A 17,208-nucleotide genomic window follows, 5' to 3' on the forward strand; every position below is an offset into this window, starting at 1 on the left:
TAAATGCCTTTGATTCAAAACCACGATTCGTAGAGTTATTCAGATACAGTGTTGGGGGTAACGCATTACAAGTTACGCAATCAGATTATTTTTCCAATGAACTAGTAAAGTACAGTACAGATTTGAATTTATATTTTCTTCAGCCTGATGCTTATTCATTTCACCTTTGTTGTAAAAGGCCTCTCACAGATGCCAAAAATATAACTTTTTTATATTAAAAACAAACAAGCAAGCTCTCCGCAGATTTACAATGTAATGCAAAAGTAACGTAATGCATTACTTTCCATAAAAAGTAACGTAATTCGTTACTTTTAAAAGTAATGCATTACAATTTTGCGTTACTAACTAAAAAGTAACTTTCCCCAGCACTGTTCACACAGATGTACACTAAACACATACATGATATCAAGTGATTCTGGCAATCTGCTGTTTGTCTCATCCACATTAAATGACTCTCGCAGAACAATTATTTATCCAGCCACAGCGTAATAAGATTCAATTCCACTCATTGTAACCACTAATTGGATTCATTACTGTTGGACTGATTACTAATTGGACTAGTGCTGTTTAACACAGAGGTCAGTCTGCAAAGAAGCAGCTGTGTTTCATTGAAAACAATGAATAATTATCATGACGTTTGGTTCCATTTAAAGGTTCTCGAGTGTCTGCATTCATCCGGTGATGTGTAGTAAAATACAGCAGCGCTACTGAATCTACATTTTGCGACTTGCATTGTATTCAAGATGCACGTTTTATCAGTTTTATGCATTGCCTGGGAATCAATCCCATGCTCTTGACTTTGTTTGAGCTACAGGAATGATGTGTTATCGGTGTCGTGCGTGTGGCCCGGAACTGTATGTGATGAAAGACTGCGACGCAAAATAATGAAAAAATGATAAACAGACAACACAGATTTATATTGTCATCTTCTCTTGCCGCACGCAACAACAAACACACAACGCACTGTATAAAAGGATTTTTCAAAGTAGTAAATAAAAATAATTGGAGTTTGTTTCACAAGAAAAAACTATTTCAGTCTATCTGCTTCAAAAAATGTCATATTTAATGTTTCATGTGCCATTTCTTTGCAATTATTTGAGAAATATACTTATTTCTAAATGATTTTTTTTCAAAGTAAAGATTTAACAGTCTGATTCACAAACAATTGACTCTCATGAGTCATTTTAATGACTCAAAGAATGATGAACTGAACTGTTTATTGTAGTGAGACTGGGATTCAGAACCAGAATCATTCTGATTCCCCTCCCTAAGTGAGTCAACACTTTCATTTAAACCATTCAATTTAAAGAAATAGTTCACCCGAAATGAAAAGTTGCTGAAAAAGTGTTCACCCTCAGTTCATCTGAGATCAGGATGAGTTTGTTTCTTCATCAGGTTTGTAGAAATGTGTCTCTGCATCAGTGTCTCAGCAATGGATGCTCTGCAGTGAATGGGTGCCGTCAGAATGAGAGTCTGATAAAAACATCACAATAATACACACCACTCCAGTCCATCAGTTAACATCTGGAGAAGACAAAAGCTTCAGATGTCCAAATTTCCTTGGCTTTGGCCTGCGGGCGAGCACATTTCTGAGTGAACTTCTCTAAAGTCGATACATACTAGAGTCATTAGAAAGCATCTGCTTAATGAAGTGGTTCTGCTCATCTCTTGGTGATTTCAGCTCTGTTCTTTGCTCTAGTACCGTATGAAGACATGAACATGTCCAGTACAAGACTTTTGCTCTAATCAAATCGTGACCTGTCTGTTTCTTTCTCCGCTTCCTTCATCCTTGGCTATATCTCTCTTTTCCTGTTCTCCATGTCCTCCACATGCACAGTCCTGGAAGTGTCCCATCTCGTGTCCAAATGGAGTGAGGTCTTGTAATTGGAAATTTCAAATCTTCCGCAGCAGACTGAAGTAACAAACCAATTTCCGAGAGAAGAGTCGCTCAAGACGGCCGTCAACGACTGACTATCTAAATGCAAATGCAGACGATTATTCCAAGAGCCCCGACACCAAATGAGGTTATTCCGTTCACTACAAGCCGCGTCACACTGGAAATTGGCTTGTTTGAAATTCCCCTCAGGACATGGGAAGTGACCACAATCCTGGGAAATAATTCAATGATAGTCCAGCAGCGATGGAAGGTATCTCATCCACATCAATCTGAGTTTATGTCCTAACCAGCTGCGACAAGCAATGAGTGAAATCACATTTTGTTGGTCACTGGTTTGTATTTCAGAGGGTTGATCCATCCACACTGAATAATTCATATAAGTACATTCGTCATCAAATACGGACGAGGAGAGATTGATCATGCGAGTTGAGAAATGCCAGATTTTGATAAAGTTTCTCATCACAATGATGCCGCCTGGAGAAACATCTCAGGAAAATACAAGGTATGTGTTTTTAGTTTTAAGAACTATTCAGACTTATTGAAATAAATTGGAGACCTATGGTTCATCCACACCAAGCCTGAAACTAAATATAGGCCTATTCCTGTTCAACAGATGGCGCTTATTAAAAAAAATTAATTAATCAATTAAAAAATGTAAAATTTTATTTTAAAATAAAAACACGCCCCTTGTTATTAGTGAAAGTTTTGTCTCATTCATTAATTTTGCCTGTCTTAATGCAAAATGTGTTTAAATGTGACTTAAAATGATTTATTTTTAAATTATTTTGAAAATCTGTATGATTTTATTATTCGGTTTTACAACTTTTGACATCAACAACACGATTTGGGAACTGTTTTGTCCATTTTAAGAGCTCATAATTCTAACTATAAATGATTTCTAGTTAGTTAGTTGTATTTTATTATTTGCTTTTAGCAATTCACCACTGATAAACTACTCCTAAATGTAAAGTAGAAACTTTAATTATCTGTGAAGATGCTATGATTTGTATCTCGAAAAGCGCTATACAAATAAACGTGAAATGAATTGAACTGAATTAACGTTATTTTTCGCTGCTGTCTGAGACCCATTAGAAGAGACTAGTAGAGAGCTGCTGGTTTGGGTTATTTTGACCAGTTTGTGCGTTAATCGAGCAGACTGAGATGATTTATATAGGTTTCGTAGTTTCACTGAATTAAATTCAACAGTGAACGACGTCAAAACACGTCGCGTGTAAGAGATATAACAACTCCAAACACAAACTTATAAACAGCTGAGTTAATTAAGACAACATTTTCATAACTTACTCTTCTCGATGGTAAACTCGACCGCTTCTTGCAGACTTCTTGAAGTACAGTATTAGCGATAATAACTTTACCTCAAATCTGTCCAGTCAGAATTCGCGCTCTTTTCAGGGCCATAACGGTCACATGACGCCATCTAGCGATTGAACGCTAGTCATACGGGAGATATTCACAAACATTATTTTGTCAGATGAAACCCCAAAATATTCCAATCATAGTTAATATTTCAATCATTTAAAATATACCCTACATGAAAAAATACTATAGTGTTTTTGAACCATACTATAGTAAAATACTTGAATTAATGTTGAGGTAATTCTATAGTTGCTGTGGTAATAACAACTCTAGTAATATAAACAAATAACTTTACCCAATACTGTACTAAGTTTTCATCAACTATAGAGTATGTTATACTATAATAAATTACAGATTACTGTAGTAAAAACTAAAGTATACTATTATATTTATTACAGTTTATCAGTTCACTATAGTTAATACTACAGTGTGCTGTAGCATTCATTAACCAAGTGTTGTAAATACTATAATATATACAGTATAATACACTTCACTATAATATGGTTCAAAAACACTACAGTATTTACTATAAATTACTATAGTATTTTTTCATGTGGGTTAAATATGTACTTTTAAGTTAACATTTCAACAATTTAACAACACATTTGCATGTTGATGACGGATAATTGCCATGCAAGATATTTTAAAATGATTTCGAACATTTGTACAATTTAATTTATTCTGTTTTCATAAACTCACGAACTGATTTTTTACGGAAATAACCTAGTTTCAAATACATCTGTCAGGCTGTCAGTTATCAGAAAATAAGTTTGAAAATATATATATTTTTCTCTATTCTTAGCAAGACATGTTTGGCATTTCTGCTGTTATCATGAAAAAGTATGTTTTCAACATGTTTTAAATTATATATTAAACCATGATTCATTTTGTGATTCTAAAAGCTTGAGGAATTCTACTGTATGTTCTTCAATAAAAACAATAGCTATTAAGGGGTGAACTAATTATGATTCGAGTCTACATTTTAAATTTTTTTAGCATTGCAATTTAGCGTTTAAAATATTATTATAATATTTAATATCTGAATAATTAAAATACTTCATATTTATATAAAAAATGTGATTAATTTGTAATACAATTCAATTAATTCTAATCATTCTTCTTATATTTATAAAATATGTCCTTTTAATATTTTACATCATATTATGTATCATAATATTACTGAAGCCGGAACATTTGTTAGTCACAGAGAATGCAAGAAATACAATTTGCAGAAAAATACAAGTTTATTTGGTTAAAACATCACCCAAAATAACACTGTTTAAATACATGTAACATGAGTATAAAATGTGGAAAATAAATGCAATAAGGTAAACATTTGTGGTAAACTAATATAGTATATTTCCGATTAATGTTTTTAGCCCTCCACAACCATAAAAACACAAGTCTCCAGCAGAATAATCAACGCTTACCAGTAAAAATAGTAGATTAACATGTTCTCAAAAGAGCATATTCTGTGATAAACATCTGCATTGTGCTCATAAGAAATTATTTGTTTTTAGGCACCAAAGTGAAGTTGAAGTGAAGTCATGTGCTGTTCTTCAAAGCTGTCCGTGATACAGTACCGTAATGCTGGTGCGTCAGTAACTCCGTGTAGATGTGTTTCTGCCTCGCCTTCACATGAATCCAGAGCTGAAGAACGACAAACATCAGCTGTGAGAAACACAAACACACATGACAGAGATTCCAGAGACACAATCACGAACAATTCCCACAATACTTTATTTAGTGCATTTTATTGTTTATATTCTATTCAGCAGTTTATTATCACGTCTAAATATGTCATATTCATGCATTTACAAATACTGTGTGTTTTGTCAGTTTTCTATAATGAATGTCCATTTCAAGTAGGATTCAACTAAATCTGATCAGGAGTTTTTACAGATGTACGATTAGCAATTTCTTGTCAGCTTCTTCAATTTGTTCATCCTAATTAAAAAAAATTATAATTATCAAGAGCTCCAATAAACTTGACAAAAGTTGAACTATATTTTAAAAAGGCAGTCTTACACAAAAATTATGCATTTTAAGATTATGAGGCTTATGAGGATAAAGCTTCATGCCAGACTGATGTTAATCACAACTGAGGAAATTAACAATAATTATTATTATTATTTAAGTTTATTCATTATTATAGTTATTATTTATAATTTTGTTTATATTTTACCAGTTTGTCATATTTTTAATTTTCATTTATAATAAATTACATTTAATATTTTATTACATTTTATTTATTAAATATTGCATTTTTATTTATAATAAATATTATAATATTTATTTTTTATTTATAATAAATCATACTCTCGCAATATAGGTTCCTGTGATGCTGAGTTTGGGAAGAACTCACTTCTTGCGGTCTTTGTCCTTCTTGTTGTTGGTGCTGGCGTTGAAGGACTGCGCCTGCAGGAGCTCGGTGGCAGCTTTGCGTTTGCTGAAGATGCTCATCTCCTCCTCCAGACTCCTGCGCTTCTCCTCCAGCTTGCTCTTCTCATCCGCATGCAGTCGCTTCAGCTGCTCGAACTTCCCCTGCAGCTAAACCACACACACACACACACACACACGGCTGGTTAGTAGAATTAGAGATGCAAACAGGTAAGGGGGGAAAAGGTGAGAACATTGCGCAGATCGGGGGCATGCTCCACACGGAGTTTCTTTTAAAGATATTTGTTCTACATGCTCATTTGTAGTTACTTTAAGGTATTTTTTTAAAATATTTTTTATTACCGTATATGTCCAAAACTGATTTTTCACCAAAAAAAATAAATAAAAAAATGAACATCTTGTTGCAACATTTTTGCAGAATCCCATGTTATAAAAGATGAAGTGCTGTGCAGGCTATTTAACCCTTGTGTGTTACACAGGTTCATAGTGGACAAAAATGTCCGTGTCAAAAAACTGACATCAAAATTTGAAGCTTGGGAGCACAGAGTTAAGTTTGGTCTAATTTTAAAGAAGACCCATGGCAGATTATTGTTGAAGTAAAAAAAAGTTTAAAAAGTGAAACCAAAAAAAAAAAGTTATAGAGGTTTAAGTTTATGAAAATGATTTATGAACGATATTTTATATAAAATATATATTTTATGAAACATGTTAACCTCTAAACCTGCTAGAAAATCAAAGCATGAATCTAAACAAGCTGTGTTCCAAATTTGAGGTTGATATCTCAAAAAATGAGCTTTCAGTAAGAGTTTGTTTGGGCGCAGTACCACATTTTCCCCATTAGATGCCAGCAAAGCTCCGCTGGTGCACACAGTGCTTGGGTTTGTGATTTACAGTAGAGTTTCTCTCTCAAATATTACAAGAACACACACGCACACAATTTTTTTTATGACACACATAGAAACCACACTCTGACACCCACACAATTATAGCTGCATTATTCATCCAATTGGCTTCATAATATGCAGAAGCAGAAAACAGGAATACAGCGAGTATTTGCTTTATAGGCCAAACCCGAAAAAAATGGCACCATCTGGTAAAAAAATTTAAAAATATTATTTTGAAGCCTTGCCAACCTAATGTTAACCTATTATTATTAAATGTAAAGCCTAATTAACAAAAATTGCATCATTTTACAGTTAAATGGCATTGTGATTAAAAAATAGCAGTTTCAATGGGGACATTTTTGTCCTTAAGGTCCTGAGAGGAACTATTTTGTGTACCTAGTGTAAAACAGATTTATTAAAGGAAATGGGGGTGAAATAGTAAAAATACACACCTGTGCCAACATTTTTGCAGCTGGCAATAACACAGGCAAAATTATCAAAAAAACTAAAAAAAACACTGAAAAGGACAAAAATGTGCAAATGGTCGCACAAGGGTTAAGACAATACTGGCCATTGGTTAAACAGCAAAGCTGAAAACATTAAAAAACTACATAAATGAAACTAATTTCATGCACGTGTGGTACCTCTCGCTCGCGTCCTTCAGCTCGGCCTCTTTCTCTTTGACTCTCTGGACAAACGTCTGCCGCATCTCCTCCTCTCGTCTCTGCAGCTCGCCCACAAACTCCTGCCGCTTCTCCTCGTACGTCTGCTGAAGACTGCCGCAGCACAACAAAACATCAGATCTTCAGCCGCCTCATTCCATTTCAAACACATCTCAAGTTTTGGTTATTAATCTCGGGGGGTAAAATAATCAGATAAGGCTGTAAAATCAAAGAAACAGAATCAGCAGCTCTAATACCCTGTTAATTAAACGCTGCATCAGAGAAACATTAAATAATGTGTTCAATTTAAGGTCCTTTCTGCAATGGGCACCACGTAAGAGTTTACACTTCATTAAATGCCAAATACAGTTTATTATGTAGCTAATATACCAATAATAACCAGGAAAAAAGACTTAATGCAGGACTTTTAATCATAAACAAGCCCAAAATACACTCTTAATTTGTAGCATGTTTAATTTACTATTATAGTTTTTATTAACATTTTGAATTAGTTTTAATTTTCAGTTTTTATTTTAGTTAATTTTTTTTTTGTCATTTTATTATGTTTTTGTCACTTTTTTAGTTGTTTATTTATTTTTTTGTCAGTTTTAGTTATTTTGGTGCATCAAGTTAAACTGAAAGAAAATGGAAAATGAGAAATGTAATATAAAATATATTTTTACATTTTATTTCAATTAACATTTTATTTCCAAGTAATGAAAATGTGTGTATTTTTTTTTTAGTTTTCTATAATAACCCTGCATAGATCGTGCAAAAGCGCCGTGTTTTGACTTTAAATGTGCTGCGCTCACACTTATTTAATTCAATCAATGCATTTTGAAGTTTAATAATCATATTCCTCTTTTTCCATCCCCAAATTTAGTCTCTTAAAATGATTTAAGTCTTAATATGTGACCCTGGACCACAAAACCAGTCATAAGGGTCAATTTTGTGAAATCTGCATAAACAATCGTTCCATTGATGTATGGTTTGTTATGATAGGACAATATTTCAACATTATTGAAAATCTGGAAATATTGAGAAAATCACCTTTAAAGTTGTTCAAATGAAGTTCTTAGCAATGCATATTACTAATCAAAAATGAAGTTTTGATATATTCACGGTAGGAAATTTACAAAATATCTTCATGGAACATGATCTTAATATCCTAATGATTTTTGGCATAAAAGAGAACTGGATCATTTTGACCGATACAATGTATTGTTGGCTGTTGCTACAAACATAGCTGTGCTATGAGACTGTATGGCTTTAAATGTGGTCAGACTGCATTTAAACAGCCTGTTGTTTTCTGAGGCCACTTGAGAATGATAAAACACTCCTTCAGTGTGAATGATCTGAAGGGTCTCGTTAAGAAAGCCAGCAGGCCGGTCATTAGCTGAGATTCCAGAGTTGTCTGTTTTGAAAAGCGGAGCAGAAATCTGAGGAATGTCTCAGTGTGAGAGGTTAAACACAGTTCCCACGCTCCCGCCTCCGGACGGAAGCACACACACACACACACACACACACACACACCTGACGGGTTTGCACTCGGGGTCGGTGTCTCTGAAGCCCATCTCCTCCAGCTTGCAGCGTCTGTAAAGCTCGTAGTGTCGCGTGTGCGTCTGCTCGCGCAGATCCTCCATGTTCACGCAGATCAGCATCTCGCGCAGCTTCACGAAGTCGCAGTGGTTCTCGTTCTCCACTGAAACACACACAAACACATCCCAGACCTCTTCAAGACCAAGTCAAGCAAACTTAAGGAATCAATCCAATGGAACACAATACGTCAATATGGTCTGTAAACGTAAATGTCCCAATTTTCCTTTAGTTTTCTCTAAGAATGAATGAATGGAGTTTACTAACAATATAGATAAATCATTTGTACATTTTTCAAAGTATTTTTCTAGCATTGTTATCAAATTGTAAACTATTAATCCATCTAATCTAAACGGCATCTGAAAAGAACTGCAGTTGTTCACTGTGTGTCACTTCCTGTCTGGGTCACTTCCTGTCTGGGTCACTTCCTGTATAAGTGGGCAGTTCTGGGCCAGAATAATGGACTTTATACTAACAGCTCTCAGGTGCCAGATATCACGTTTCACTTGAGCGGTTCACTTGCATATTAAGAAATTACTATCAGTCGTGGCAAATATCTAAAGCTTCTGTAAAGAGAAACAAAACTGCTGATATTCACATTTCTGCGTAAATGAGGGGTGTTGAAATGAATCGTTGCATCGTTGTGAATGCAACCCATTAAACTGTTTGTTTGTAAGCTTTCGGAGCAGTCTCAGATACTGGAAGTGTGTTTTGTTGATCACTTGTGTGTATAGCTCTCATAACAGCACATGATAGCAGTGAAAGTAGGTCAGATGAAGGCTCACCCTGCACGACGCCCCACGGATACTGCCTCGCCTTCACCATCTTGTTCCCGATGTTCACCTCCTCCGTGCTGCCCACCACAGCGAACGGGAGATGACCCTGGAACAACCCACACAACACCTTCAGACGCGCTCCTGGTGAGATCGTGCACGCTATTCTAGATCAACACTGCTTGCAGAACGTGCAAACGACACACGGATGACTCCTTTTGAGTCGGACATTATCCTCGGCGAGGCAATATAATAATAACAGTCTAAATTAATCTTCAGCCTTGATTCAAACTATTATTAAAAGCACATTAATGATGTTGTAAAGCTAATTGTCGATTGTTTTATTTGAGGTGATGCAATGAAACATGCCGAGAATCAATGAAACATTAATAACTGATTATATTTGTAGTCAGTGTCTGCTGTATTTCCGGTGAGCTTTGTTGTTCTATGCATTTTTTTGCACATTAAAATAAAACCCATATTCTGTGAAGTTAAATACCATAATCAGGGTTATTAGAGTTATATAAAACTGAAAATAAAATTAAAATCATTTAAAAAAAATCATTATTAACTTAAATAAAATAAATAAATAAATATATATATTTCAACTAGTTGCCAAGTCAACATTTCTCATTTTCATTTAATTCAACTTGATGCACTAAAATAACTAAAAGTAAAACTGAAACTAAAATTAAACCCATTAAAAAACACTTTTTTGATACCTGAAATAAGATAAATGTCAACTTAAATAGAATTTTAAAAAATCAGCTAGTTTTAGGCATTTTTCTCATTTTCATTTAGTTTCACTTGATGTAATAAATGTAATAGTTTAAGTAAAACATAAACTAAAATGAAAACATTACAAAAAAAACATTTTTGTTATTTAAAATAAAATAAAGATATAAAGAGCTTTTTTTATTTTAGCTAGTTGCCAAAGCAACATTTCTTGCTTTAATGTAGTTTAACTTTATGTACTAAAGTAACTAAAACTGAAATAAAAATGAATAAAAATTATATAGACAAATAAAAAAACATTAAAGTTGACAAAACGCAACAAAATTACTAAAACTTTATATATATAACTTTATATTAAATTATATATATATTTATATATTTAAAACATTTAAATATGCAAATGTACTTTTTAGTTATGTTTACAATTTGATATATATATATATACACACATACACATTAATAAAATAATACTAAAATAACTCTGACTTTAATCAAATGTATTGTTTTCTTCCCCGCAGTATGACACACTCCTGATATTTTGACGTGTAATAGCTCATTCAGGGTCGTTAAAAGCGAATATTGCAGAAATAACCCCATGTTCCAGCTGTTTGTGGGCTGCTCTCACGTTCATGGCGGTGTTGATCTTGGCCACGGTCTCGTCGTCGATGGGAAACTGGTAGATCTGCACGCCGTTGCTGACCAGCTCGCTCATGATCTTGATCTTGAACTTGTGCAGCTCGCTCTTGGAGATGGTGTCGGCTTTAGCGATGACGGGAATGATGTTGACCTGCGGGGCAAAGCAGAGCCACGGACCAATATAGAGACACCACAGGCTTGTTTTTAGCCACCGGCCACGTCTGCAACATACAGAAGCACTCCCTCTGCTGCGGAGACCAGACCACAGTCTGTCCAGCGCTGATTACTGTTATTAATACTGGCTTTCTGCAGGTTTAATGAGTGTTTTTTAAAGTAGTATCTTCTGCTCACCAAGCCTGCATTTATTTGATCCAAAGTACAGCAAAAACAGTACAATTTTGAAATATTTCATAGCAGTTTTCTATGTGAATATGTGTTAAACTGTAATTTATTTCTGTGATGCAGCTGTATTTTCAGCATCATTACTGCAGTCTTCAGTGTCACATGATCTTCAGAAATCATTCTAATATGCTGATTTGCTGCTCAACAAACATTTCTGATTATTATTATTATTATTATTATGTTGAAAACAGCGGAGTAGAATTTTTTCAGATTTCTTTGATGAATAGAAAGTTCAGAAGAACAGCATTTATCCGAAATCTTTTGTAACATTAATGTCTTTATCATCACTTTTGATCAATTTAAAGCATCCTTGCTAAATAAAAGTATTAATTTTATAATCCCCCAAAATTAAATATTAATTATACTGACTCCAAGCTTTTGAATGGTGTATTGTATAATGTTACAAAAGTTTATCTTTTTTAAGATCTTTCTATTCTTTAAAGAATCTTTTGATAATAATTAATCTGATAATAATTATAATAAATATTTCCCGAGTAGCAAATCAGCATATTAGTATGATTTCTGAAGATCATGTGACATCTGTGAAAATTCAGCTTTGATCACAGAAATCAATTACAGTTTATCAGATATTCACATAGAAAACAGTTATTTTAAATAGTAAAAATATTTCACAATTTTACTGTTTTTGATGTATTTTAGATCAAATAAATGCAGGCTTGATGAGCAGAAGAGAATTCTTTTAAAAAACATGAAAAATCGTTACTGTTCAAGCACTTTTGACTGCTAGTGTATAATCAACACTTCAGAGATTAAAAACACAACTTCTATTACTTTTTAATTAATTTTTCCCAAACAATAGCTTGCGGTTTGAATGTCTCTGCTCCACAAACACTAGAATATGGAGATCACTTTTATTGCATCTTCTGATCACGCTGCAATACAATGATCTTCCTCTGTATTTCTGTCTTGTTTTCCAGCACAAATGTCTAAAGATTCTTCAATCGAGATTCTTGAGATGCAAAATGAACACATGAAGTCCGATTTTATAAGAAATTGAATAAAATGAAGCGAGTTTATGATTAAAACAAGAACAAATATCTGCTAATAGGTTCAGAAAAATCAACTTAAATCAAAGAGAAACAAGTTTTCATTCTCCATTGACAGATATATGTTCTCGTTTTGATCATAAACTCACTTATTTTTGTTCAATTCCCCACAAAACAAGAATTCATATCCTTCTCCATATGAATTCATATGCATATTTGCTTCATTGAAAGATGTTTAGATATTTACATTAGAAAACAAAACAAAAATACCGAGGAATATATTCATTTTTTACATTGTATGCAAGATTTAATGTCACTACTTTATAAATGTAAAAATTTCTGACCTGATCTAAGACTTAATTAAGACTTTTCAGAACCTTTGTAATATTAATATATTGAATCTGAGCAGATAAACTGCTAATAAACGGCTAAAAACACATCTCTTCCATCTTTATTTGACCCCTAACTCTAGCGCTCTCTATTCTAATTCTATTGTATCTATTTGTTTTCTTTTTTATTATTAAAAACTGGAAAATCTGGAATCTGAGGGTGCAAAAAAATCTAAATATTGAGAAAATTCACCTTTAAAGTTGTCCAAATGAAGTTCTTAGCAATGCATATTACTAATCAAACATGAAGTTTTGATATATTTACAGTAGGAACTTTACAAAATATCTTCATGGAACATGATCTTTACTTAATATCCTAATGATTTTTGGCATAAAGAGAAATGTATAATTGTGACCCATACAATGTATTGTTGGCTATTGCTACAAATATAGCTGTGCTGCTTATGACTGCTTCTGTGCTGCAGGGACACATAATGTAAATGTAATAAACCAATCAGGAATAATCTTATGTCCTGCTGCCTTCAGGTTTGTGGAAACACCAGACTGACCTTGCTGTCCAGCTTCTTCATGGTGACCAGGTCTAAGGATTTGAGCGAGTGTCCGGACGGAGCGATGAAGTACAGACATGCGTGGATCCTGGAGTCGTGATAGTTATGAAGCGAGCGCTTGATCTTCAGCTCCTCCTGTAAGTACGACTCAAACTGCGTGTCGATGTAATCCACTATGTGCTGATAACTGGAACCGAGACAGAACGCCGATATAAGATCAGGATGAGTGTGTTTCTTCATCAGGTTTGTAGAAATGTGTCTCAGCAATGGATGCTCTGCAGTGAATGGGTGCCGTCAGAACGAGAGTCTGATAAAAACATCACAATAATCCACAGCACTCCAGTCCATCAGTAAACTGGATTATTGTGATGTTTTTATCAGACTCTCGTTCTGACGGCACCCATTCACTGCAGAGCATCCACTGCTGAGACACTGATGCAGAGACACACTCAACGCTACTCCAAACCTTTAACATTAGATGATGAATCAGTAACTGATCAGAACTGACCTCTCTTGCTTGTTCATCTGATCGCCAAAGCCGACAGTATTAACCACGGTGAGCTTCAGACGAACATTACTCTCCTGAAGATCGTACGTCTGCGCTCGCAACTTCACCTTCGGCTCAAAATGGGACGACTCGAAATTCTCAAAATTGGTGTTGAAGAGAGTGTCCATCAGCGTGGATTTACCGATCCCAGTTTCACCTGGACATGAGAAATAATGTGAGTATTTACTGTATGAACACATACTCAAGACAGTAAATCAAAGCTCCTTTAGTGTAATTGTAGAAACGCTTCTCTGGTCAAATCTTGTCTGATTTTGATCAAGTAAGCGTCAGAATAACTGCAGTCATGTCTCCAGATGAACTCTTACTGGACTGAAGCAGCTCAGCTTTACTTGATTCTCCATCAATCACTTTCTAGAAGAATCAGTGCGTCTCAAATCTGATCTTTCACTGTTCCTCAGCGGAGGAATGATCTTCATCTCACATCTTCTGAGGAGCGTTTACTTCTTCATCTCTCCATCAGCACTGCATTATATGTTTCCAGCAGCGACTGTATGATTTTGAGATCCATGTTTTCACACCGAGGACAACTGAGGGACTCAAACACAACTATTACAAAAGGTTCAAACATTCACTGATGCTTCTGAAGGAAACACGATGCATTGAGAGCCGGGGCGTGAAAACTTTTTAAATTTGAATATCAAGGTAAATTGTACTTAATTAACATGCAAGTATCTCCTGCTGCTTCCGAAGAGCAGTACTAAATGGAAAAAAATGATATTTCAACAAAATAAGAAAAATTTGGACGACATCATCCTGTTCAAAAGTCTTCACGCCCCGGCTCTTAATGCATCGTGTTTCCTTCAGAAGCATCAGTGAATGTTTGAACCTTTTGTAATAGTTGTGTTTGAGTCCCCTGAAGGATCTGCAGGACCTGGAGGATTTATCTGAAGAGCGGTGCTCAGTTTAACTGTTCAGAACAAACAAGGGACTCATGAACAACCATCACAAAACACAAAAACAGTCGTGGATCATCCAGGTAACCACACAGGGGGTTATTTTAATCATTTCAGCTATTTTTTGTCTTGTGGACTATATCTGTAAAATATATTACGCAGGACAGTACTAAATAAACAAAAACATGCATTTTGTAAAAATTATTCACAGATTCTGCAAGGGGTTCACAAACTTTTGCCTGTAAATGAGAGCATGTGCAGCAGGTTATAGCCTGTGTTTGCTGTAACTTACCGATGCACAGGATATTGAAGCAGAATCCCTGACTGGTGGACTTGTTGACCAGTTGATCTGGCAGACTGTCGAACCCAACGTGTCCTGATAGAGCCAGCGGACGAGCGTTCTTGTCCTGAGCCAGAAAACATGACTAATAACAGGAAACTGCTTTTCAAATCTTCCTCTCAAACATGCATCTAATACACTGAGCTCCAGTTAATCCACTTCACACAGCTTCACATTCATCCATTTCAACATTTTTACTTTTTGATTATTTTAACTTTTAAAACTTTATCAAATGTCTTTTTTTTTCTCCAAGTTTAGATTAAAAAGAAAAAAAAATTAAATGTGGTTTCAGACTTTTATATCCACTGTATATTTGATATGACTGTAGATATATATATGCAATAAACGCTTCAACAAAAATTGTCAAATATTTCTAACAGGTTTGACAACTTAACTGACTAATAAACTTCTAAATCGGAAAAAAGATTAAAACAAATATTAGCCTATTAGTTATTAATTTAAACTGGGAAATGTTTTCATATTAATATTTCTGATTTATAAATCCAATGTTTGCATTCTCATTAAGAACAGCATTATTTTAGTATTATTATTTAGTTTTATATATTTATATATTTTGAATTAGCTTTTATTTTTATACTTTCAGTTTTCATTTTAATTTAAGTTCAATTTTTGGCATTTTGTTGTGTGTTTTTTTGTTGTTGTTGTGATTTTACTTTTTTTAAATATTACTATGTAGGTTTAATTTCTTTTTATTTGATTTCAAGTTAGCAATTTTAGTGCTTCATTTTAAACTTTATGGAAATTAGAAATATTGCCTTGGCAACTAACTGAAATCATTTTTTTTAACCTAATATTAATATTATTTTATTTCAATTAAATGTTTTAATAGTAAAATGTATTAAAATAGCATATATGTATAAAAATGTATAATTCGGATTGTTGTATTCAGATACATAATTTAGATTAATGAATTACAATTTATAAATAAGAATATAATTGAGATTATTCAAATAACTGATAAATTAGATAAATATATTCAAATTGATAATTCAATTAATTGTTTTCAAATCTATAAATCAGATAAATGTGTTCTGAAATGTATTCAGAATGCTCAAATACACATATTCAGATTCACAAATCAAATCAATGAATTCAAACTGATAAAGCAGAGACATTTATTCAAATTAATAAATTGTATTTAGATTTATAAGATTGAGAAATGCATTCAGATTGCTCATTCAAATAGGCTACACGTATTCAGATTCACAAATCAGATAAATGTATGATAAGTGCATTCAATTTAAAAAAAAAATCACATAATACAAATAAACTTATTCAAATTAATAAATCGTATGTTGTTAGTATTCAGATTAAAAATTCAGATTGAGAAATGTATTCCGATTGCTCATTCACATACACGGATAGAAATCGGGTAAATGCATCATAAATCATTTAAATTGACTCAGATTGATACATTAGATATATTTCTACAAATTGATTAATCAGATGTTTGTTTACAGATTAATAAATGAGGCGGGAGCGCGCTCGTCAGGTCGGGACACTCCCAAGCGCGCTCACGCCAACTCACTCCCAAACTTCACGAGCCACAGAAACAAGAAAAGACTCAGAACAGGGAATATATCGATCGCAAACGTACCATCTGTCGAACGACATCAGAAGAAGCCATTTGCGCGCAGAAAACAGCGAATATTTGAAGAAAAATCGGATCGCTTTCGGATGAAAGTCAAAAGTTGCCTCGTCCAATAATTTCCAGCTGACACGCCACTGGGAACAGCTGCCTTACCATTCCAGCGTCTCTGAGAGGGGGTTCTGTCAATCTGAGTCGATAAAGTATAACGACTTCAAATGTCAAATACATTAGCGAGCACTTTCGTAACACTACATGTGTATTTAGCCCGAATTAACGCTATAAATCATGCTAGGTTTCATTCATTAAAACCTCTAAAGCTCAATGGAGTTCCAACCCCCCGCCTTGTCCCAGCAAAGTGGTACGTTCCAACCAGGTGTAACTGGAATCCATTTTGGCTCAACGCGGAGCCGCTTCCCGCCTTAACGCCGGGCGCATTTGAGCCCAAATGAACGCCGCCGTGCTCCGGTTTCGCATTAGTGATTCTATTCACCAACAAGAGTTGCTAGGATGCAAACATCATCTTTATAA

At 34.2% G+C, this 17,208-nt stretch overlaps 1 protein-coding gene across 2 annotated transcripts; it reads right to left on the reverse strand.

Moving 5' to 3' along the window:
- Window positions 1-4,501: 4,501 nt before the first annotated feature.
- Window positions 4,502-16,826, reverse strand: septin10 (septin 10). 2 transcript variants are annotated; one of them, XM_058787244.1, is made up of 9 exons: window positions 16,687-16,826; window positions 15,021-15,135; window positions 13,776-13,971; window positions 13,268-13,454; window positions 10,950-11,111; window positions 9,602-9,698; window positions 8,754-8,922; window positions 5,640-7,334; window positions 4,502-4,924 (listed from the first exon to the last, which is right to left on the reverse strand). In XM_058787244.1, exons 1-8 carry the CDS (start codon window positions 16,714-16,716, stop codon window positions 7,166-7,168), a joined length of 1,125 nt encoding a protein of 374 aa, XP_058643227.1. In that variant the 5' UTR covers window positions 16,717-16,826; the 3' UTR covers window positions 4,502-4,924; window positions 5,640-7,165. The 2 variants fall into 2 exon arrangements, with proteins under 2 accessions (XP_058643227.1, XP_058643226.1); XM_058787243.1 differs by having other exon boundaries at window positions 4,502-4,945.
- Between the last annotated feature and the right edge of the window lie 382 nt (window positions 16,827-17,208).

Source organism: Onychostoma macrolepis, chromosome 09, assembly GCF_012432095.1.
Source record: "Onychostoma macrolepis isolate SWU-2019 chromosome 09, ASM1243209v1, whole genome shotgun sequence".
Classification (NCBI taxonomy): domain Eukaryota; kingdom Metazoa; phylum Chordata; class Actinopteri; order Cypriniformes; family Cyprinidae; genus Onychostoma; species Onychostoma macrolepis.